At 35.3% G+C, this 19,930-nt stretch overlaps 1 protein-coding gene across 1 annotated transcript in view; it reads left to right on the top strand.

Moving 5' to 3' along the window:
- Positions 1 to 19,930, top strand: part of DOCK2 (dedicator of cytokinesis 2) — a 46,870-nt gene that overhangs the window by 7,462 nt on the left and 19,478 nt on the right. Inside the window, exons 6-8 of the mRNA XM_009700331.1 lie at positions 4,680 to 4,759; positions 14,394 to 14,464; positions 15,130 to 15,236. Of these exons, the coding sequence (XP_009698633.1) occupies positions 4,680 to 4,759; positions 14,394 to 14,464; positions 15,130 to 15,236 (258 nt within the window). The remainder of the gene's footprint in view (positions 1 to 4,679; positions 4,760 to 14,393; positions 14,465 to 15,129; positions 15,237 to 19,930) is intronic.

Raw genomic sequence — 19,930 nt, 5'->3', positions numbered from 1 at the left:
AGTTCAATAAATTTTGTTTCAACTCGGTACAAAGCTGTGAATTCAGAGAAGCTATAAAAAGGAGTAAATGGAAACACGCAATGGATGTAGTGCCCAGAAGGGTGAGAGGCTGAAAGTGTGATATTTCGGTCCTGAAATGTGAATTAGGCTAGTGCAAGAGGGCTGAGGATGTGTCTATAGTGATATAGAGAGTGAGTGAAAAACACACACACACACACACACATCTCTATATCTATATATTCTATGCAGTAACAAGAAGTTCTTGGAGCTATTGTTTGCATGCAGGTATGTTCCAAATATCATAGTAATCACTTCCTAGTGTTTCATCAGTCCAATTGGTGAACTGTTAAGTTTCATAAATGTGCAAGTTCTGGTTTGGCTTTTGTTGTTTGTTTTGGTTAGTTGATTTTCTTTGTTTATGGTAGGGGATAGTAACTTTCCATTTTTGTAGTAATATAAGAAAAAAAAAACCACCACCCTTTTTTTTTTCAGTATTTCTTATGGATACATTAAAATCAAGGTTACATCATTAATATTAGTTTAATCGTCTAAGATGTAACTATAACTATAAATTAAGGGCCTTATTTTTAGATGAGCTTTTGCACTTTTTTAGCAGGTTGTGTGTTTAGCAAGAAGTTGCCTTTGGATACAAAACAAGAAAGTATTTAAATACTTCAAGCAGTTATTGCTGTGTGCCAGAACATTGTACTATTTACCTGCAGTTAATTTAGAGCATGTAGTGGTGTTTAGTCACTGCGTAACGTAGGTAGGTGGAAGTAACATTTTGTGTTACCCTGTGCATGTGTATTATAAACTTCTGTAAAAGTTCTTCTAGGATTGTGTAAAGTTATGCTGCTGTTTGGAGGTTTCAGATTGCTTTCTTGCTTGCGCAGTTAAGAATTTACTCCTCATTTGTTTATACTAATAGAATTTGTGCAACATAAATGCAGAAATACATGCAGTACATTTTGTTGTGTGTGCTTGACTGAGCATAAACTGTTATTTAGGGTAGCCAAACAAGTTGGAGAAGATAATTAGGAAAGAAAGATTTCTTTTAAAAGATGTTTTTTAACTTCAGGAAGTTAATGACTGTTCTGAAGACTTACTTGGATACCTCTAGCCGAGGGGAGCAATGTGAACCTATCCTAAGAACTCTGAAAGCACTGGAATATGTTTTCAAGTTCATTGTTAGATCAAGGACATTATTTTCACAGTAAGTACCCAGGCTATTGCCTTTTAACTAGCAGTCCAATGTCAGAAATAGAAGTAGACCTGAGAAGCAGAAAAAATTAATTCCAGAGTACAACCAAGTTTTTTGTGTTTATGAATAGGACGTAAAAGCTGGCAACAGGCCTAAAATACAGTCACTGCTGAGATATTTTTTGGAGAGGGAGTCTTCAAAAATCTGCTTTCTGATTCACAGTGTAAGTTCCTGAGGCAGATTTGGTAATAGCAGCTGATTTCAAAGGGTGATTATTCTTTGTGTCAAGTGGCTTGGCCTAAGACCAATGGATGGCCAAACATTGTGACAGATGGCTTGAAGCTGGATGCTTGTCCGTGAGATCATGGTGTTCAGCAGCTCAGACTGCACATAGAACAATGTAATTTTCAGTAATCTTTGGCCAACCAAACTTAGAGTTTCATATTTCCAGTTAAGGAATTTATAGGGAAGACTAAGTGGACTACATATTTATAGCTCAGCCAAGCAGATGAGGCATACTATTTAGAAGCAGTATTCAGGTTTAGGGGAAAGGGAGATGGAGAGAATGAAGGAGATGAAAGCTGGAAGGAGAAAAACTACACTATGGTAACTGTGTCTCTCCACGTCTGTCCTCCCCTAGCCCTTGGAGACTCTCACCATATCAACAGACCCCATCTACATCCTCTGTTTCCTCGCTGCTTCTCTGCTTCATCTTTTTCCATTTATCCTTAGCTGGTTTTCCCCTAAGACCTCTTCTGTTGTCCCTCTGCTACATGGCTGAAGAAACGCAGTGGCAGAAGATATGCAGTGGCAAACTCAGGACTATAGATAGACCGAGTGGTTGGATGTTATGTTTGTAGTTGGCAGTCAACAGAACAGAAAATTGTTCTGTTTTATTTGTCTTTTGCTCAATGAGAGCTCTAATACGTTTTTTTTTTCTGCTACTCCACTGCCCATTTTTCACAAAAATCCGTGTAGATTTATAATTCTGTAAAATGAAGTATTTTTGATGAATTATGAAATTTTAGTTGAAATAGGAGTGGATTCAGAAGTTATTTGCTGCTGGTAGGGAGTCCCCAAGAAATATTCTTGTCTCTAGGAATTTACTATTTATAGATGGACACAGATAAACAAGGTGTAAAGCTGTATAAGGGAGGAGGTGGTGCTCATGAGAACAGAAGATACCTAGTAGTTCAAAAACTTTATTTTAAAATTTTTTAATAGGTGTCATGGCAAAAGGGGACATCTAGAGTTTGAGGAAGGAAGCATTGTGTAGAAGATTATGGAAAATTTCTTGTATGGATGAAGGTCAGAAGGCAGGGTTTTGTTGCAGGGAGAACTTTGCTCTCCATTTTCATCCCTAGTATTAGCTGGCAGCAAAAGGTGTACATTGGTCAGTCTGTGGTAAACTAGGTTATTGCAATATGTTGCATATTCAAGCGATTAGCTAGACGTATCAACTCCTTTTAGTTTTCCCTATAAATGCCTTAACTGGAGGTCTGAAACTGAATTCGGTTGGACAATTATTATTACAGGCAATAATAACTCTTGCAAACAGTAGCCTCTGGCAAAAATAACCAAACTGAACATCTGATACTGTGTATCTGTCTATAGCTGTTGTGATATTTTTGCAGTCAATTTTCTACTGTCAGACTGGTCTTGAAAAAGAATAAAATTTTGGAAAAAAAAAAAAAGGATTAATATGTTTTCTTCCCATGCGAAAAGTTAGCATTTAGGATTGAAGTACTTCACTTTCAAGGGTTGAGATTAACCTTCTTGGAGACAAATATTTTGAATTAATAGAGCTGAGACATCTTTACATCATTCTTTCATTAATTTGGTGGGCTGCTTAAACTAATATGCCTTGTTGAAAGGTAAGAGGTATTACGAAGTAAAAATTGTGTAGGAGAGAGATGAATAATGACTTCTAATGTTAGATGTAAAATGGGGAGACTTTTTTTAATCTTCTTGTCAGGCAGTTACATTGAAGATAACCAGGTTTCAGTCTAATTTGCATTCATTCAATCCTGTTGAAGCTATGGAGATGTAATGAAAGCAAAATTTTTTTTTATTCCAGTCGGCTGAACTAAGGTTCTGTCTTGCAGCATTTGTTCAGTGACTATGTTTTGTAGAAAGGTCATATGTATTAGGCCAAGGTTTACGTAATACAGACTCTGAAAACATTAAATGTTTGATTTCCTCCTCTCATTGGCCTAAGATGATTTTTAGTGGTGAAATTCATGTACAGTGTTGTGAAGGTGTTTCCAAGCAAATAATTCATCATCTTTTAAAATTTGCTTTCAGAACAAGTGATTTTAACTGAAATTTAACACAGAAGATTGTGCCTAAATGGAAGCTAGATGATGAGTTAGGAAATAGAATTGTCATTCTACCTGGCTTAAATTAGTCCTGGTATAAATTTAAAAAGCATGTTTTAATACATGTTGTGTGATGCTTCTGCCTTCTTCCTTGCCCCACAGGTTTAGTCAAGAAAGCTTCAAATTTCTACTTGCATTAAAAAAGTATGTTTAAGAAACTTCATTTATTTTTGCAGCAAAATTGTATAGTCAGTAAAACTGTATCAGTGCGTTGGCCAAGTAACTTTACTAAATGCTTAGACCAAGACAGTCACATTGTTACAACTTACACGTACTTCATTCCCATTGAAAAATAATTTAAGTAGCCCCCACGTGCCATAATCTCCAGTATGTGAGAAAAGTTAAATCATTTAACCAAAAACCGAGCTTCAAAAATACCGCTTGATAATAAATAAGATGACTTTTCTGTGTAAATGTACTTGTACTAAAACTTGTTTGTTTCAAGCTGCCTTTCACATCTAAGTTTCTCTGGTATGCATTTTTTATACAGCTATCACACCTCAGTAGGGACATTTATCAAGTGGCATGCATCATCTATGTTATATATGTGTGTATATAATTTTTTTCAGGAAATGAAGAAATAATGGAGTGAGCTTAATTTAAATACACTTTTTAACTTTTAAGCATCAAGTAGAGGCTTTTTTCAAAAAGCAGCCTGGTTAATGGGGACAGTAAAAATAGCCATTTGAAAAACTGGCAATAACAGCAGAAGAAAGAAACAGTGATAATATGTAAAAAATATCCTGGAGTAGCTCAGTTTTAGTGACCAAAAAAAATATAATTGTATATAAGTCACTTTTAAACTGAAATTACTTTTTTTATAAGATCTCATCTGGGAGATGTCATTGTTTAGAGGCTTTTAAAAAAGTTGAAAATGCTTATCTTCTGTTCAAGCTGAAGAATTTCTTCACAATACAGTGAGTAGCAGATATAACCCACTGGTGAAATATCTATGTACATAATACTGGATCAACTTACAAAATGTATTTTTAAGGTAGTGTTAAATCTGGTACATTTAGGAGTATGAAACTTTCCCATTCTGAAAGGATAACCCAGTGCATCTCTCAACAGATTATATGAGGGCAAAGAACAAACAGAATTTGAAGAATCTATGAGGAGACTCTTTGAATCCATCAACAACCTGATGAAAAGCCAATATAAAACTGCTATTTTGTTGCAGGTTGGTGTGTGCTTCGAAACAAGTTAGTTTGAGTTTTTTATATAGTTTGAGTTTGTGGTTTGGTTTTTTTAATTATCTTTAAATTGAGGAAGACAGTCTTAGGAAATTTATCCTTTGTGTCCCTTTTGTAGTTCCCCTTTATCAGAAGATGAAACTGTCTAATGAAATTTGAAGCCTAGGTTGAAAAGGTCAGGAGAAGATACATTTGTGTAACTTTATGAATGCAGTGAGTGAAAGAACCAAAACACAGATGCTAGAATCTTTCAAGGAATCTAATGAAGTGAAGCCTCCAGTGGGAACTGAATGTTGAATTGTTTAATTTCTTCAGATAATGCTAAACGGGATTCCACCATCTTAGTTTGAAATGTAAACTTTATAATGTCAGCCTTCTAGAGGTATGTTATTTAAAAGACTGAAAGTAGGATCAAGATTTCCCATTCATATCGGTCTTAGTTATTCTAACACTTTGAATCTGCTATTTTAAGAAAACTAGAAAAGAAGGAGCTATTAAGATCATTTTTATCAAATAATTGATATGTAGTTCTGTACTAAAATAGAAAACTATAAAGGCTTCCTATAAAGTAGGAAGCAGAAGATTTTATTGGACAACTGCAATATTGATGCTTCATACATTCTTTATTATGAACTCATATTTATTTGAGCTTGACTTTTCTTCTGATTTTGTGTTTTGATTCCTTTTGCTATGACTTATACTAGAAGTGGAAGCCAGTGAAAAGTCTCTGTCTTGAATAAATCCTCAGGTGGCTGATCTTGAGATTTATATTTTCTGACACTTTGCATGGAGTGTTAATGTGCAACTGCAAAAGAACTAAAAAAGTTAAATGCTACTTTAATTGTATAATTCCATGATTATAGTAATGTTCTAAAGGCATTTGAAAATCATTCAGACACTTTCTGTTGCTATTTGACAATTCTGTAGAGGCCTTCCTGGGAATAGTTGATACATTTGAAAGAGACTGCATCGAAGCAAGAGAAACTTTGGAAGAAGGAAAAAAGTCTTTAAAGTAATACTGAAAGAGATAGTTTATATAATAATGTTTGGTCTTGTGGTACTTGTACTGTATTAATATGTTAATTGACAAATAGATCTTGGAGGCTTTTGTGCTCTTCAGGAGAGGCATGTTGTGTCACTGCGTACCTGCCTGCCGTAATCTCAAAATTGTTGTGTGGGCTCGTCCATCTGTGTTTCCTCTAATGAGCAGGGTAGTTTCTTCTTGAGAGTGACAAGAAATAGTTGTAGAAGACTCTTTTGCTTGCTGGGACACAGTAATGGGCTTGCAAGTGGCAATGCTGACTCTGAAACAGCTGATGGGTGTTTTTAAAAACAGGTGGTATTGTAACACTAATGGCAGTAGGGCATTGGATGTACTGGTGAATGTTGGTCATGCTTACTGTGATTCCCATACTTCCATATTTAATGCTAGTTCTTAATATTACACCTGTTTAGCAAAAATATAGTCTGTCTTTGCTGATGCTCTTAAGAAATAGCAGAACCTTGAAAATACAACTGAATATTTCTTAGAATTCTTTGGTTTAGTCCTTCTATGCTAATTTTAATGAGCATGTAAACATATTTCAAAGATAGTCTAGCTATTGAACAGTTATGCTTTGCTCAATACGATCTTAAACATGAATAGTTTGGGTTTCTAATGAGTGTTGTCAGTTGTGAAAAATGGATCATACTTATTCATAACCATGAAGCACTAGTGGGCTTTTAAGTATCTAAATCTGCACCAGATGCTGTAAGTTTTCTTTTTAGCTGAAACACTTCAGGGCAGATCTGAGATACTGGTTTATGTCATAACTCTGCTGTTGTCCCCACTACTGATAACTCATACAGACGTTTTTTCCAAAAGAAAAAAAGGTTGCTTTACGTACAGTAAACAAAAACTACTGCATTAATGTTATAAAATTCTAGTAGGAGAGGCATGGTATGAGAAGTGGCCCACTGTAGTTTAGTTCATGCTGCTGGAAATAAATTTATCGAGGGGTGGGGGGGGCCTCTGGAACCGAAGCCCACTCGTATCATAAACTCCATAGGCATGTCAGTCATAGTAGCTTTCACAATGGTCAATATGTTTTTCTATGACTGCTTAGAGGAGAGTTCAGTTGTCATACTTGAGGATCCTGCTTTGGTAGGTGGGCATGACTTGTCTATAACAGGCTAGAAAAATGGAGATCATTTCCTGCATTGGGTGAGATGGAGCAGAAAGAGATAGAAATAAATTTGCAAGTCTGCCTCTGCCTAAAACTAACACTGATTTCCCTCCCCCTGGCCCCCATATTAAGTTTGGGGATGACAGTGATAGATGCTGTAGTAGTACAAAGTTAACTTTGCAGAGTAAGGGACAGGTGGTTATTCAGAGATACTACAAACACACAGGACTCCATAGGTGTTACACTTTGCATACCCAGAGGGGAAAGTTAACAGAGTCTGTTGGAAAAAAATAGACGAATAATCAGAATATCAAAACAGCCTTAAATGTGTCACATGTGAAATTATCATTGATATGAATTAAACTGCAATATAGATTGGTAGGATCAATCAAATGAGTTCCAGTAGATTACACTCTGAAGATACCAGAGAAGAAAGTTTTAGGAGCTTTGAAGAAAGTTAAAGTAATTGGGTTTCTCAGGATATTGAAACTTAAAATGAGCTGGTTTGCAGAGCCTTGGAATGTGAATTCTTAATTCTTATTTCACCCTTGGTTGTCCAAACACCTATGGGATTTAGCTTTAGAAGATTTAAAGAATTATTTTGAAACTTGAAATGCCTGTTGGTCTCTGCTAATGATGTTTTTAAAAAAACAAAACCAAAAACCAGAAAACAAACCACTTGGAACTCAGTGATTTAATCAGTAGTAATTTCCCAGTCATTTTTACTGATAGTGATCATACTCAGACTTGTGTTGAATATTAATTATTTCAATCAGGAAAAGATTTTTTCTTTTTACAAAAATACACGTCACGTGAAACACACTAATCGGTGCCAGAAGCACTTTATTGTTTAAATTAAATTTATCTTCTGAGTGATATCTTACTTCCTAATCTGTTACATGCTGTATAAGTTTACAAAAATTTAAAAATCTAGTTTTTCTCTCTTGTTCTAAAACTGACTGAAGTGGATAGATGCTTTGACGTATTTTACTGCCTGAGAAGGGTAGATATCTGGTTCTGTTTTGCAATACTATTCATATACACTTTGAACAGCTGAAGACTGAATTGTTAATTTATTGTTGGTAAACTGGAAATTTAGATGTAAAACCAAATTATCCTTGTTTTTTTTACTTCTGGAAGTGGTGGGGTTACCTCTTTTGTTTAAAGATACAGACAGAATGCTTTTCAACTTCAGTATTGCATGAGATCATTTTATTACAATTAGGATTATAATTTCAATATCCTAACTTTGCTGATGTTTGAAAGCAACCATATGAACTGGAGAGGGACCTGTTTTCAGGTCCTGGGATGTTACTTTGTAAAGAAATTGCCCCGTGTGGTTGAGGTTGGGAATGTTTTAAATTCACTAGTACAAGTATCAGTGTGCATGTGCAGGGTAAGGATTCCTCCTTTTAAGAGACTTTTCATAGATTATTTTTTTTCTTGTAATTATTTAAAACAGTCCTTTCGGAACTTGTACTGACTTACTGGTGATGGCAGTAGACTTAAACTTTTTAAAAATTTATTTTGGCAGGGAAGATGTTACAGCTCTGTTTCATTTATCAGTTGCTTTTCTGTAGCTTTTTCTGATTAATTTTTGTAGTTTTTAGAGATAATTTTTCCTAAAGTCTGTATTCAGGAGGATAGACTTTGTGAAACCTGGAAATAAATTTTTGGAACCTGCAAACAGTTTGGTCAAGGAAGAGTCTGGGGGTGAGGGGGAGTAGGGAGATGTCAGTACCTTCTTTACTTTCTCTTAGCTCTCAGGGAAAAAAAAACCCATCATTTTCTGCAGATATGTTTTGTATCTATGTAAGTTAACCTACATAACTGGGGAATAAAATGTGATTAATTATTTTTAAATTTCAGATTATGTGTTTTTATAAGGTCATACTGTTGATGACTGATTTGTAGTCTGTGAGTGTGCCCTTTCATTGACAAGCTTGTGCTCTCAACATTAAATTATAAATCAAGCTGTAGCTTCTTTTCCAAAAACTGTTCTATTCCCCAGTTGACACATCCCATTTGACCTACAGATGGTCTTGTCTGTTGCAAATGTCAGCTATACCCAGCTTGCTCCTAGGCACTCTTTTTTTTTTTTTTTTTTTGAAAAAGTAATACTCCCAATTCTATGTATGCTTTCTGAAAGCCTATATGACATATTCTCAAGGACATGGAAATTTAGGAAGAAGAAATTCTGTAACATCGAAAGGTATGAAAATAATGTAATATGAAGATGCTACCTTTTTCCTCTCATTCTTTCCCACACGTTTTTGGCGCATCCATACTTGTGTAGTAGATCCTAAGAACTTAAAACTGTAGAGAGATGCATAGATTACTTATGAAAGAATAAGGCTAGGAAGGTACGGACAGTAATGCTTCAATTCTGGTGTAAGATAGGGGATGGCAGAGGAACTTGTTAAAGTTGCTTTGATAGCAAATAAAATTCGACTGAGAAACAGAGCACTTACTATTTTTTTAAATGTTCTTTTCATCTCATGGGTATTTGAATTTCATGAATATGTAAAATGTAATGTTGCAAGGAGGGCAACTAAGAAAATAAGCTTGGTCAGGAGTAAAGGTTAAAATAAATTAAATGGTGAATTGAATATGTAAGAATTTTCTGCAATGCTGTGGGTTTATCTGTATCACACTTTAAAAATTAATCTCTAAGGTCTGAAGAATGCAGGGCATCATGTACTGCTTACTAGGAGATTTTTATGACTTAACTGAGCACTGCCCTTAATGATGTCCATAGTGCATCATTTGAAGCAATTATTGCAAATTAAACTTGGGCGTTTAAAAGAATGCAGGAGATATACTTGTTATTGTATTTCAGTCAGTACTACAGACCTGCAGAGAAGTGGTAGCTGTATCCTTCCAATTTCCCTCCTCATACAAGTGCGGAATAGGGAATGTGTGGGAAGGCAGACAGCACAATAGGCCAAGTGTCAGTGGAGTACTGCTTGAAATATTTTGTGGCTGCTGGTGGCCCTATCCTTTATCAAACATCTTTCACAGTAACTGTGAATTGGTGTAAAATGAAATTCAGATGCTGCTATTGTACAGTATCTTCATATAGTATTTGCTGCGTGAAGAGCATGGGTATTTGTATGGGTCTTTTAAATAGCCCCAGTGTTTCAGTCTGGTTTTTTTAAAAAAATAAAGTAGTTTTTTTCTCTAGCCTATTTCAAGGAGCTAATAATGGATAAGATCAGTAGAACATACAATGTTTTTGTTGAAGTGGCAACAGCTTTTGAATACTCCTTTGACCTTCAGACATTTGTATATGAATGTGGAGATGAGATCTGCTGAGAAATGACTTTATCTGAAAGCATCTTAAGCCAACATTGAGCCAGTTTGAAGTACTGTATACACCGTTACTGCAGACTAAATTCTTGCTTTTTAAATCAAGACCTGAATAGTTCTGTTTTGTTTTGATTTTTTTTTTTTGTTTCTTAATGGTGGCTACTACAGTGGCAGCTCATAGAAATAAAATGATAGCTTTATGGTGTTCAAAAGGTCTAAATGAGAGCCAAAGCAAGCTATGCTCTTATTGTCTTTATTCCAACCTCCCTAACCCCGGTAAAGATGAGACTAAGTTTTTAATGAGGAGTTTGCTGTGTAGAGATATAGACATGTATTGAGTCTAGATAGGCTTCGTTCTAAGTCTCTACCTGAGTGGCTGCTTCATCTTTGTTGAAAGTTTCAGTGTAGAAGCACTGTGATGTTGATAGCTATTGAGGATGCAGTAGACAGCTGCTCGTTTAGTGACAAAACCAAAAGCTTGTCAAACCATCAGCACATTAAAATTTCAACTTAGTAACTGGAAAGAAAATACTTCTTCCTTGATCTTTGTCATTTCAACTGTATATTCATACTAACGTTCTCCCACTGCTGTTTGCGGTTTTGATGTGCTTCTCTGTTTCCTGTTGGCCTTGCTATGTTCCTTGCACTCCCTCTCACTAAAAATATTTGAGGAGGCTTTACTTTTACGTTGTATGTCTTAATGCACTCTATCATAACTGTTGTCTTATCATTCATGTACATAAGTTTGTTGTCTTGAACTAACTGAAGTATTGACACTCTGGGGTGAGGAGTGTGTGTTTCAAATGTTCAGCTTGTGCATTTGCAACGCTCATTCATAAGGATTTTGTTTAGACTAATCTTTGTATGATAGTTCAAATGATTTTCCTGTTGTTTGAAACCAAGTTAAAATCTCAGGAAACGCAAATTCTTATAGTATGTTAGATGTTTTATCATGTTTTGTGGGTGAGACTCAATGACGTGTTGACTGCATGCAATATGATTCTGATAGATATCTGTACATTGAGTTAGAATTTGCTGCACTGGAGCCAAAAATTAAATACTGTTTCCGGCCTGATATAATTTCAGTGTTGCTTACAGTTTTGCGTTTGCTTTTTTTTTTTTTTCTTCAGTTAGGAAAGGCATGAAAGTGGTACAAGAAATTACAATTGATCTGTTATAAAAGGATAGCAGGCATATGGTAGTATGATTTCTTAGCCTGTTTATTCCATTTTATGAAAAGCCAGACCAGTGTGGCTTTGCATCAGATGGAGCACTCTGTTGATGTAGCATTCCCATGGAATATCAGCATTTTTTTCCAGTTCCTGTTATGATTCAGTTACAGCTCTTAGTAGAGCTTCTGCTGTTGGAGAATTGGTCCTGTGAGTTTTTGTGAACTCCAGGCAGTTCTCTAGATCTTTTTGTTGTGAAGGTTTACACAGGGCAAAGACCTAGGTCTCATGATTCAAGGCGGCTTTGGGGACTTTACTTGCTAACTTCCTCTTGAGTTTCTTCTACAGGAGAGAAGCATTTAGCCTCGTGGTTAAAACAGGAGTGGTATTGAGCCTTATTATGACAGGAGAATCTATTGTGTCGTATACCCCTATGTGTTTATTAGCAAGATGTAGCTTTTTGCCCTGTTGTGCTAAAATCATTGACTTTTGCTGTTTGTTTGTAGAAGCTATCAAATCACTTTACAGCAGGGGTTTCTGAAAGCCAGTATGAGAGATAGAAACTGATTTTACAGCATTATTTTGAAAGCATGTAACTGTGAAACCTGAAGTGTTTTCACTTAAAACCAATGCTAGGCCTGTGCCTAGGCCAATATAAGTATTCAAGAACTTTCCTAGATGAGTGCGGCATAGAACAATTTCTGCTATTTTTTGGAATTAGTACCTCACTCTAGGTTTAAATAATTTGGTTTACCTTATTGTGACTTAAATTACATTATGCTGAATTTAAGAGACGTATGTAGTAAAGAATTGTGTTCCAATGGTTCCAGGTTTACACTCTTTTTAGACTTCCTATGATGTGTAGCGGTAGTTCATAATTAAAAATGACATTTGCTTGTAGTTAATTCAATTTATTCCCTTATTGTAGTTTAAGGTATCTACGGACTTCAGGAACTAGTGGAAACATACTTCTGTTACGGATTTTTTAAAATTGGTTTGGGCTTTGTGCTTTGCCAGTGTAAAAGGGAGAGTGTTATCTTTACTGTTTTGTTGCAGTCCCTATAAACAAATGACATAAAGCAAGAGTTACTCCTGTTTTCAAGGTGTGCGCTGAACTCCACTGTTCTGAGTGAAAAGAAATTGTGCAATTTCAGCATGCGTTTATTGGATAACTTGTTTAATCAGTCCTGTAGCATACACCATATTCCCTTGAAGAAAAGAGAGTGAGGGTCTGTGTAATGCATAGTTTAGGGATTTGTTCTACTTTTTATTTTCCTAACCCAGGATGTATCATGGATGAAACAGGCCTCTTATGAAAAACAGAGTAATAGAGGACTTCAGATTACTGTAACTTAGTTTTCAGCGAAATGTTAGTGGAAATTTACACTGTAAAAGTGCACGATTACCTTTCTAATTCTCATAATCTGGACCAAGAAGAGGTTAGTCAAACTAAAATGTTGTAAATTGATTCTCTTTACTATGGTTGGATTTATAGCAGCATGCATGTGTAATTGCTATGATTAAATCTATTTCCTTCAGTTGTAAATTCATAATGGCTGCAGAGATTAGCTATAGGTTTTTGCTAGGAATTTTTTCACAATAACCAAAAATTGATGCTGTGGTCAGATTTTTAGATAGGCAAAAATGGTTTTGGCAAGAAGATGTTTTGGTCTTCATCTGAAATAAGAACAAAGAAAATAGCTGATTTGTTTTAGGTAAATAAATATCCCTAGGTGTTGTTTCTTTTGGCAATTGGTGATTGCACAGCATCTTTATGCAGTTTTCAACTTTAGTGAAAAGGATCTACTGTAAGTGACCTATTGAAACAGGAAGATGGGAGGGAAGGAAGAGACTGATGTCCTGCTTCAGACCTATATTAATGTGGTCAGGTTCTCTTTTTGACAAATTATGTAGCACTTTACCAAAAATACTTTTAAAACCAGAGTCTATTTTTGCTTGCCATTTATTACAGCTCTCATCCAAGAAGTATGGCATATCTTTTCGGATATGTGAAGTATTTGAGAAATACAACCTTGTTAGTGGGAAGATAAGTCACAGGTCGTTTTTAATATAAAAATTGTTGTAGGCGGTTCTTAATATCTGAAGCATAAGTAGAGAAGTAAGTGGACAGTGGCCAAGCAAGTGTTAAATATGTTTGACAATTTTGCTTTTTATTGCAAGATTTTTCACTGTGTCTGCTTTCAAAAGATACTATACTTTCAACCTACAAATAACTTTATGACATTGAGTACTGCAAGTTAGTCTTTAAGGATGCTAGCCTTAAATGTTAGTGATGATTTTGAGCCTGAAAATTACCTACTTAAGTATTCTTGTCCATCTAAGAATAGTAACATGTGTCTTTTTCTTACCCTTGTCATCTTTTAAGGTTTGATTATTCCCCTACACTGTCAAAATACACCTTTAGAAATGGATAGGGTAAGATAAATCGTCAGATAGCTTAGCTACACATGGTTGGTTAGGGCGATGGCACTCCATTTCATCTATTCCAGAAAGTGTAGCCTTGGGGTGGATAGATGACTCTTACTCTGACTTCTGCCTCTTGCATGGAGTATTTCTGGGATAAAATCAATACAAGGTATGATCAAAGAGCTCCTGCTTTGATCAGTCCTTGGTTTACTTACTTATATCATAATGACAATCTTAGTAGTCTATGAGGAGAATATGATCTACAAAGATGGTCTTAGCCTGCGCAGTGGTCTACAAAGAGCATACGATCCACTTGGTACTATTCTATTTAAGTTCCTCTGCATATCCTCAGCATAAGAGCCCTTGTGTGACTAGTACTCTGTGGCGAAATTAATATTCAAATGTAATGTTAAATTTCAGTCTGAGGAAAGAAGTCCAAATTTCTCATTGTTCATTTTATGTGCATCTGTTTCAGTGGTGTGCTCTGTATTGTTTATAAGCTGTATATGCAGATAAACATACAAAATTAACACAACCTAATTTTAATTCAGGTTGCTGCCTTGAAGTACATACCATCGGTTCTTCATGATGTTGAAATGGTCTTTGATGCCAAGTTACTGAGGTGAGATGCTTTTGAATATTTAGTAGATGTATCACATGGTGTCTACACTGTATCACTGAGGTCAATGCTGAGTTCTTGTTGATCCATTTAGGTCAACAAAGCTGTGCCAGTTTGTACTGCTCAAGACAGTGGTGGAACTCTGGGCATAATTTTTAACAGGGAGTTCTCATCAGACCTACATAATGACAGAATTCATTATGGCAGCCCAATATGTAAACAGGAACTTGGTGAATAAAATGAGCAGGTGGATCAATCTGTATTTTTTTTCTCTTCCTCTCTCCCTGCCCCTCCCTTGAATAAGGCCAGTTCCAGAAAACCAAATCTGATTTTAACAGTTTGAAATAAGTATTTGTATTTGTCAGACAAGGATAAATTGTCTCCACCACACACAAAAATATCTTTATTCAGCTGAAAACAGTGGAAAGTAATAAACATTTATAAATATGGCCAAAATCTAGTTCATCCTCATCTTGTTTCTCTTGAAATTTTTTTTTCTAATGTGCTACTGATCTCTTGTCAATGTTTGTGATATGGTGAATAAATCTAAGTCTTAAAAAGAAATAAAAGTTTAGAAACATATAATCTTTTGCTCTTTCTGTCTGTCTTTATTAACGTATGATGAATTAATCTCTACAGTATTTATAACACTTTTCCTTTACACGCAGCCAGCTACTATACGAATTTTACACTTGCATTCCACCAGTGAAACTACAGAAGCAGAAAGTGCAGTCCATGAAGGAAATAGTACGCAGCAACCTTTTTAAAAAACAAGGTAAATATAAAATGGCTTTAAGGCTTAAAATATATGTGTGAAAACATTGACTGACATATTTTGTGCAGTTCATGTTTGAAATTGAGTAAAACTAATACTGAGAGAGTGTGAATGCCAAAAGTCTGACCACTGGAGAGGATTCACATCTTTCTGCAAGACAGCTGTTGTGCAAAGCGCGATTGCTACCCTAGAACAAGCAACAGGTGGGTCTCAGAGGAACAGTTTTGTGTGTTATTCCTCTGATACAATGTTTAGATGGATGGAGCTATATATACCCTTTCAACCCATTTGTAAGCTCTATGGGGGAATAAGAACATGAAGTGAAACCTTGTGAGGACAGCTTATGTTATGTAAGACCTTTACCTGGGTGGAGGAAAAAAGGTCTGATTGTGTTGTAGTATAGCTCAGCTGCAATGTAGGATCTCCATTTGTAAGAATTACCAAGTTTCTTAACCTTTACCAGAACTTAGTGTCTTTCTCCGCTCTCAGAATAGGAGTGATAAGTGGCACTGAAATACCTTTATCGGCCTGGTGCTTAGTTTTCCTTCATTATCACAAAAAGGGAATTTTTGTGGAAGGAGTCCTAGCAGCGAAGCCCAGTTTTAAGTGGTTGACTTCTTTGCTGTTAACTGTTCTGTCTCCTGTCTTGTGGACCGGATGGCTTGCTTCTCTTTCAGCATCTTACTGCTGTGTAGAAGACCTCCAGAACTTTGAAAGGCACGCAAGCTACTCAGATAGATGTCCATTTTGTCAGAATTACAGTTTCTGGCAATTTATAGATAATTCTAGGAACTTGACAGTATAGCAGTGGGTAACAAATAGTACTGAGCATGAGGAGAGAGCGAGCGAGGATTACTCTGCTCATCTCATTCTTCTGTGTTGCCAGGAGAACGATGCAGTTCCAACTAGCTAGGGCGGATAAAATTTCAACGTTGAGACCTGTGTTGCATTCTGTTGAGACTGAAATGCCTATTGTAAGCTATAACGATAATTAGCTGTGTCTGTTGTGTTCTAAGACCATTATAGATTTCCTGGACAAAATCAAGAAAATAAAATAGTTGATTTTATTGTTTAGTTTAAATTAGATAGTATTTTAACCTATATTTATGTTAATTTCATGGTCATCAGCTGTGATTTTTTTTTTTCTTTTTAAACTAAGTGTAAAGCTCAAGGTTGCTTGAATCAGTGGATCTTAAGTAGCTATAGCTTGGGTATCTGCAGACACTGATCCAAACTATTAAGAGCAGATCCCCTAGCTAATTTTCAAACATATCTAATTCTGTATTCACAATTTTTTCTGGTAGTTTACTGTATTCCTATTTTACAAGTAGTCTGATATATCCTTACATTACCAGTTGCTTTTACTGCTGCAGCTTCTAGGATGAGAAGTGCCAGTCTTAGTTTTATCTCTACTTCTTGTGGTGAGTAGCATTTAGACCAGACAGAAGAATGTCCCCTCACCAAACTGAAAGACTCTTGGGTTAAAATAAGGCCCTCTTGATCTTTCTAGAACTCAGTCAGCTACCTTGACTGTGTTTTATACTGAGAAATTAAGTGTAAGGTATAAACTTTCTTTGGTGTATGTATGCATTAGTAAGAATCTTCTGTGCAACCTGTAGGTATATAAGATACCAGCCTAAACTCTCAGGGTTATCAAAGTTTTGGTTCATCTCCAGTAAACCCACTGCTTTGCCATCTGCAAGAACAGTTAGAGACTTAAAGCAGCTGGGTAATTCTAGTTCTAATAATACTAAGGATATTACTTATTTTAATCTGCCTTTTGCTCACTTTTATGCTTTTAGTGTGATACATTAGCCTCCAGTCAAATACTAAATTTTCTGGAAGAAAAACTCAACTTTTTATCATTTTGTCTCAGAATTTTAGAAGACAGAGAATAAGAGCAGGCACTGCTGTGGAATAACAATGGTTTGATAATTTTTCTTTGAAGAAACTTGTCTTACTGAAATACATTTGTTATTGGTTCATGTATCGGCAGAGTTGGTCAAGACAACAGATCCCATGCTTGAATAATAAGGAATAAAGCCATAATAAAGATCCAGAAGGAAAATAGTTGAGCATACAATAACCTGCATGCTTCATGGCTCTATTGACTTGCATCTCACTCCTTTTACTGTACCTCCCACAGCTCCTTTCTTCCCAATCTGTGTATGCTCCAGAAAAGAGAGTGGGTTTTTGGATTCCAAAGAAACTACCATTATAGTCTGCTTAGTGTGGTGCTTGTTTCGTGTGTTTAACAGGCCTTTGATTTAGCTATGGTCTGTTAATGCAAAATGTTCTGTAAAGCTTTTACTGCTTGCGGATAAATAATAATAATAGATTCCTGCTTGCTTGTAAATGCAGCTTGTCTGATGTCTTGAAATATATAGCTGGTATATGATGGAAAATGTCTACGTCAGAATATGTTGTGAACTATAAAAAGGGTCTATGTTTTCAGTTTCTATATTTTTAAGGTAATGATGAATAAGAAATTTTGCTAAGATGATTTCTAATTCTGAGGAGTTTTATAAAAACAGTAAATGGTGCTTTTTGTGTACTGCTGACCAGATTATCAATATATTTTAATTTTTCCCAGACAGATGGGTAGTGGATTAATTTAGTCTTAAATTTATAAATTAAAAAAATAAATAATGTCCAAGATCTCTCAGCTATTTTTTGCTAACATCAAACGCTTGACAGCAAAACCAAGCAGCTTAGACCATAAATGCATCATATAGTACTTAAACCATTTGCCAGTTTGGCTGCTTTGCACTGGATCCTATGTATCTGAATAGGTCATTGTGATCCAAACTTGCACTGGTAATTGAGAATTAAAGTGTATGCCTTTGATAATATGTAGAGATTAACAGCTTGTTTATATGCTTATGGTGATTACGTATGCAGGATCTACCTTAAAATGTTGTTACTGTAATACTTGGTATATGATTGTATAATAATACTTAGATGCTGTAGTTTGTTGTTTTTAGAGGAGCCTCAGGAAATAGGTTGTTTGTTTTTTTTTTAATAATTAGTTTAAAACAAGAGACAGTCCTCTGAAGAAGCAGTTGCCCAAAATAGAGAAATCAAGTTGACGTCATTTAAAAATAAAGCTATAATATGTCCCGTTTGTTTTAGCTTTATCATGATATCTTGCTAACTACAGAATATTTGTATAAAGATTTTGTACTTCAGTTTTTTTATGAAATGAAAGAATAGAACTGCTTCTTGCTGTTATTGTAGAGTTTAAAATTTGTACATACCCAAACCTGACAATTCCCCCCCACTTTTTTCTTTTTTTTTTCTTGGGGGGGGCATGAAGTGAGGCAGGCATACCTTTTCACCAGCCTCAGTGCAATCCAGTCAGGGTCAAATAGAGTCTTGCAAGTATGTTTTCCTTTTCAGAGATCATTTCATAATGAAATTGTCATTCATCTAACACTTAGTATGGCCAGCTAAGAATGTTACTTTTGCCTCATTGGCATTATCTGAGTATCTGTTGGGGCATTTAGTCTTGGATTTTCTGTTTTGGCTGATGATCTTTATAACTTTCCTTTCACCCAATCTACCCCTGCATTACTAGTGGCAGAAAATCAACCTTGGAATAATTGCAGGGTGTTTTATATCTAACTGATTTTTTTTATGATTATTTGCATTTATGTTTTGGTTTTGTATTGCTTGGATTTAACCTTCAAGTTGTAATTACCATAAGGGAGAGTCCACGACATGTTTAAGTGCAGTCACTGAAGGCTGTGAAAAGACCAATACACAATTAAGTATCTCTGATACTATAGTAGTATGAACGTTTCTGTACTGTTCTATTGTAGTATGGTGCACAGTAAATACCAAACAAGTCCTTTTTCTTGCACATTGCCATGGTTTAAAATAGAAAATTCCAAAGGTGCTTTTTTGCTCTACATTAAATACAATTGATTCTAAAATTAATTGGGTGGAGAGCCAACTGTGTTCATAGGGTGTAGACAATGCCTGATTCATTACTCCCAAGCAATGAGGTGGAAGGTAATTTGCAAGAATGAAAGCATATGTAGTGTATCACAAAATAGGATGCAGCTTGATAATTAAGGTAAGATTGCCAACAATATCATTAACTAAAGTTCACATTTATCTAGAACAAGTAGTATTTTTTTTCTGCCATGAATATTGAATATATTTAACTACATTGCTAATTACAATAAAGTCTGTTAATTTGTGTGTGTTTCAAATTATCTGTTTTTCCTCCAGGCTTTAGTATTTAGTCTCTTTCCTTGTAGTTCATTCTAGTTCCAGTTCAATTCATTTACTTCCATTCCCAATGGTCTTGTCTTTATAATTAATGTATTTCATATATTGGTATTTCTTTTCCTTTACCCATTAATATTAACATCATTTTCTAAGGAAGTAGACTTGTGAAAATGTGAAAATGTGTTTTCAAAAGATTAAAAAAAAAAAAACAGTGAAATTTGTTTTTGTTAAGTTACACATGAACCTCAAGTTGGAAGCCCTTGAGGTTAATTTATTGGTATGTGTTCCCAGACATTCAAAAGTTTTCACTGCAGATTGTCATGGAATAGAGTGCTTTAGTCAGATAGGATGCACTGTCCTGTTGACTGCTACTGTAATTGATCTTCAAAAGCCTCACAGCACTACAGCACTTTTACAAGCCTTTAAATTACATTGACAAATTTAAATTTTTTTAAATT

The sequence above is a fragment of the Cariama cristata genome, unplaced genomic scaffold, assembly GCF_000690535.1.
Source record: "Cariama cristata isolate BGI_N322 unplaced genomic scaffold, ASM69053v1 scaffold9185, whole genome shotgun sequence".
Classification (NCBI taxonomy): Eukaryota; Metazoa; Chordata; class Aves; order Cariamiformes; family Cariamidae; genus Cariama; species Cariama cristata.
This window is presented reverse-complemented; position numbering and strand designations above follow the sequence as displayed.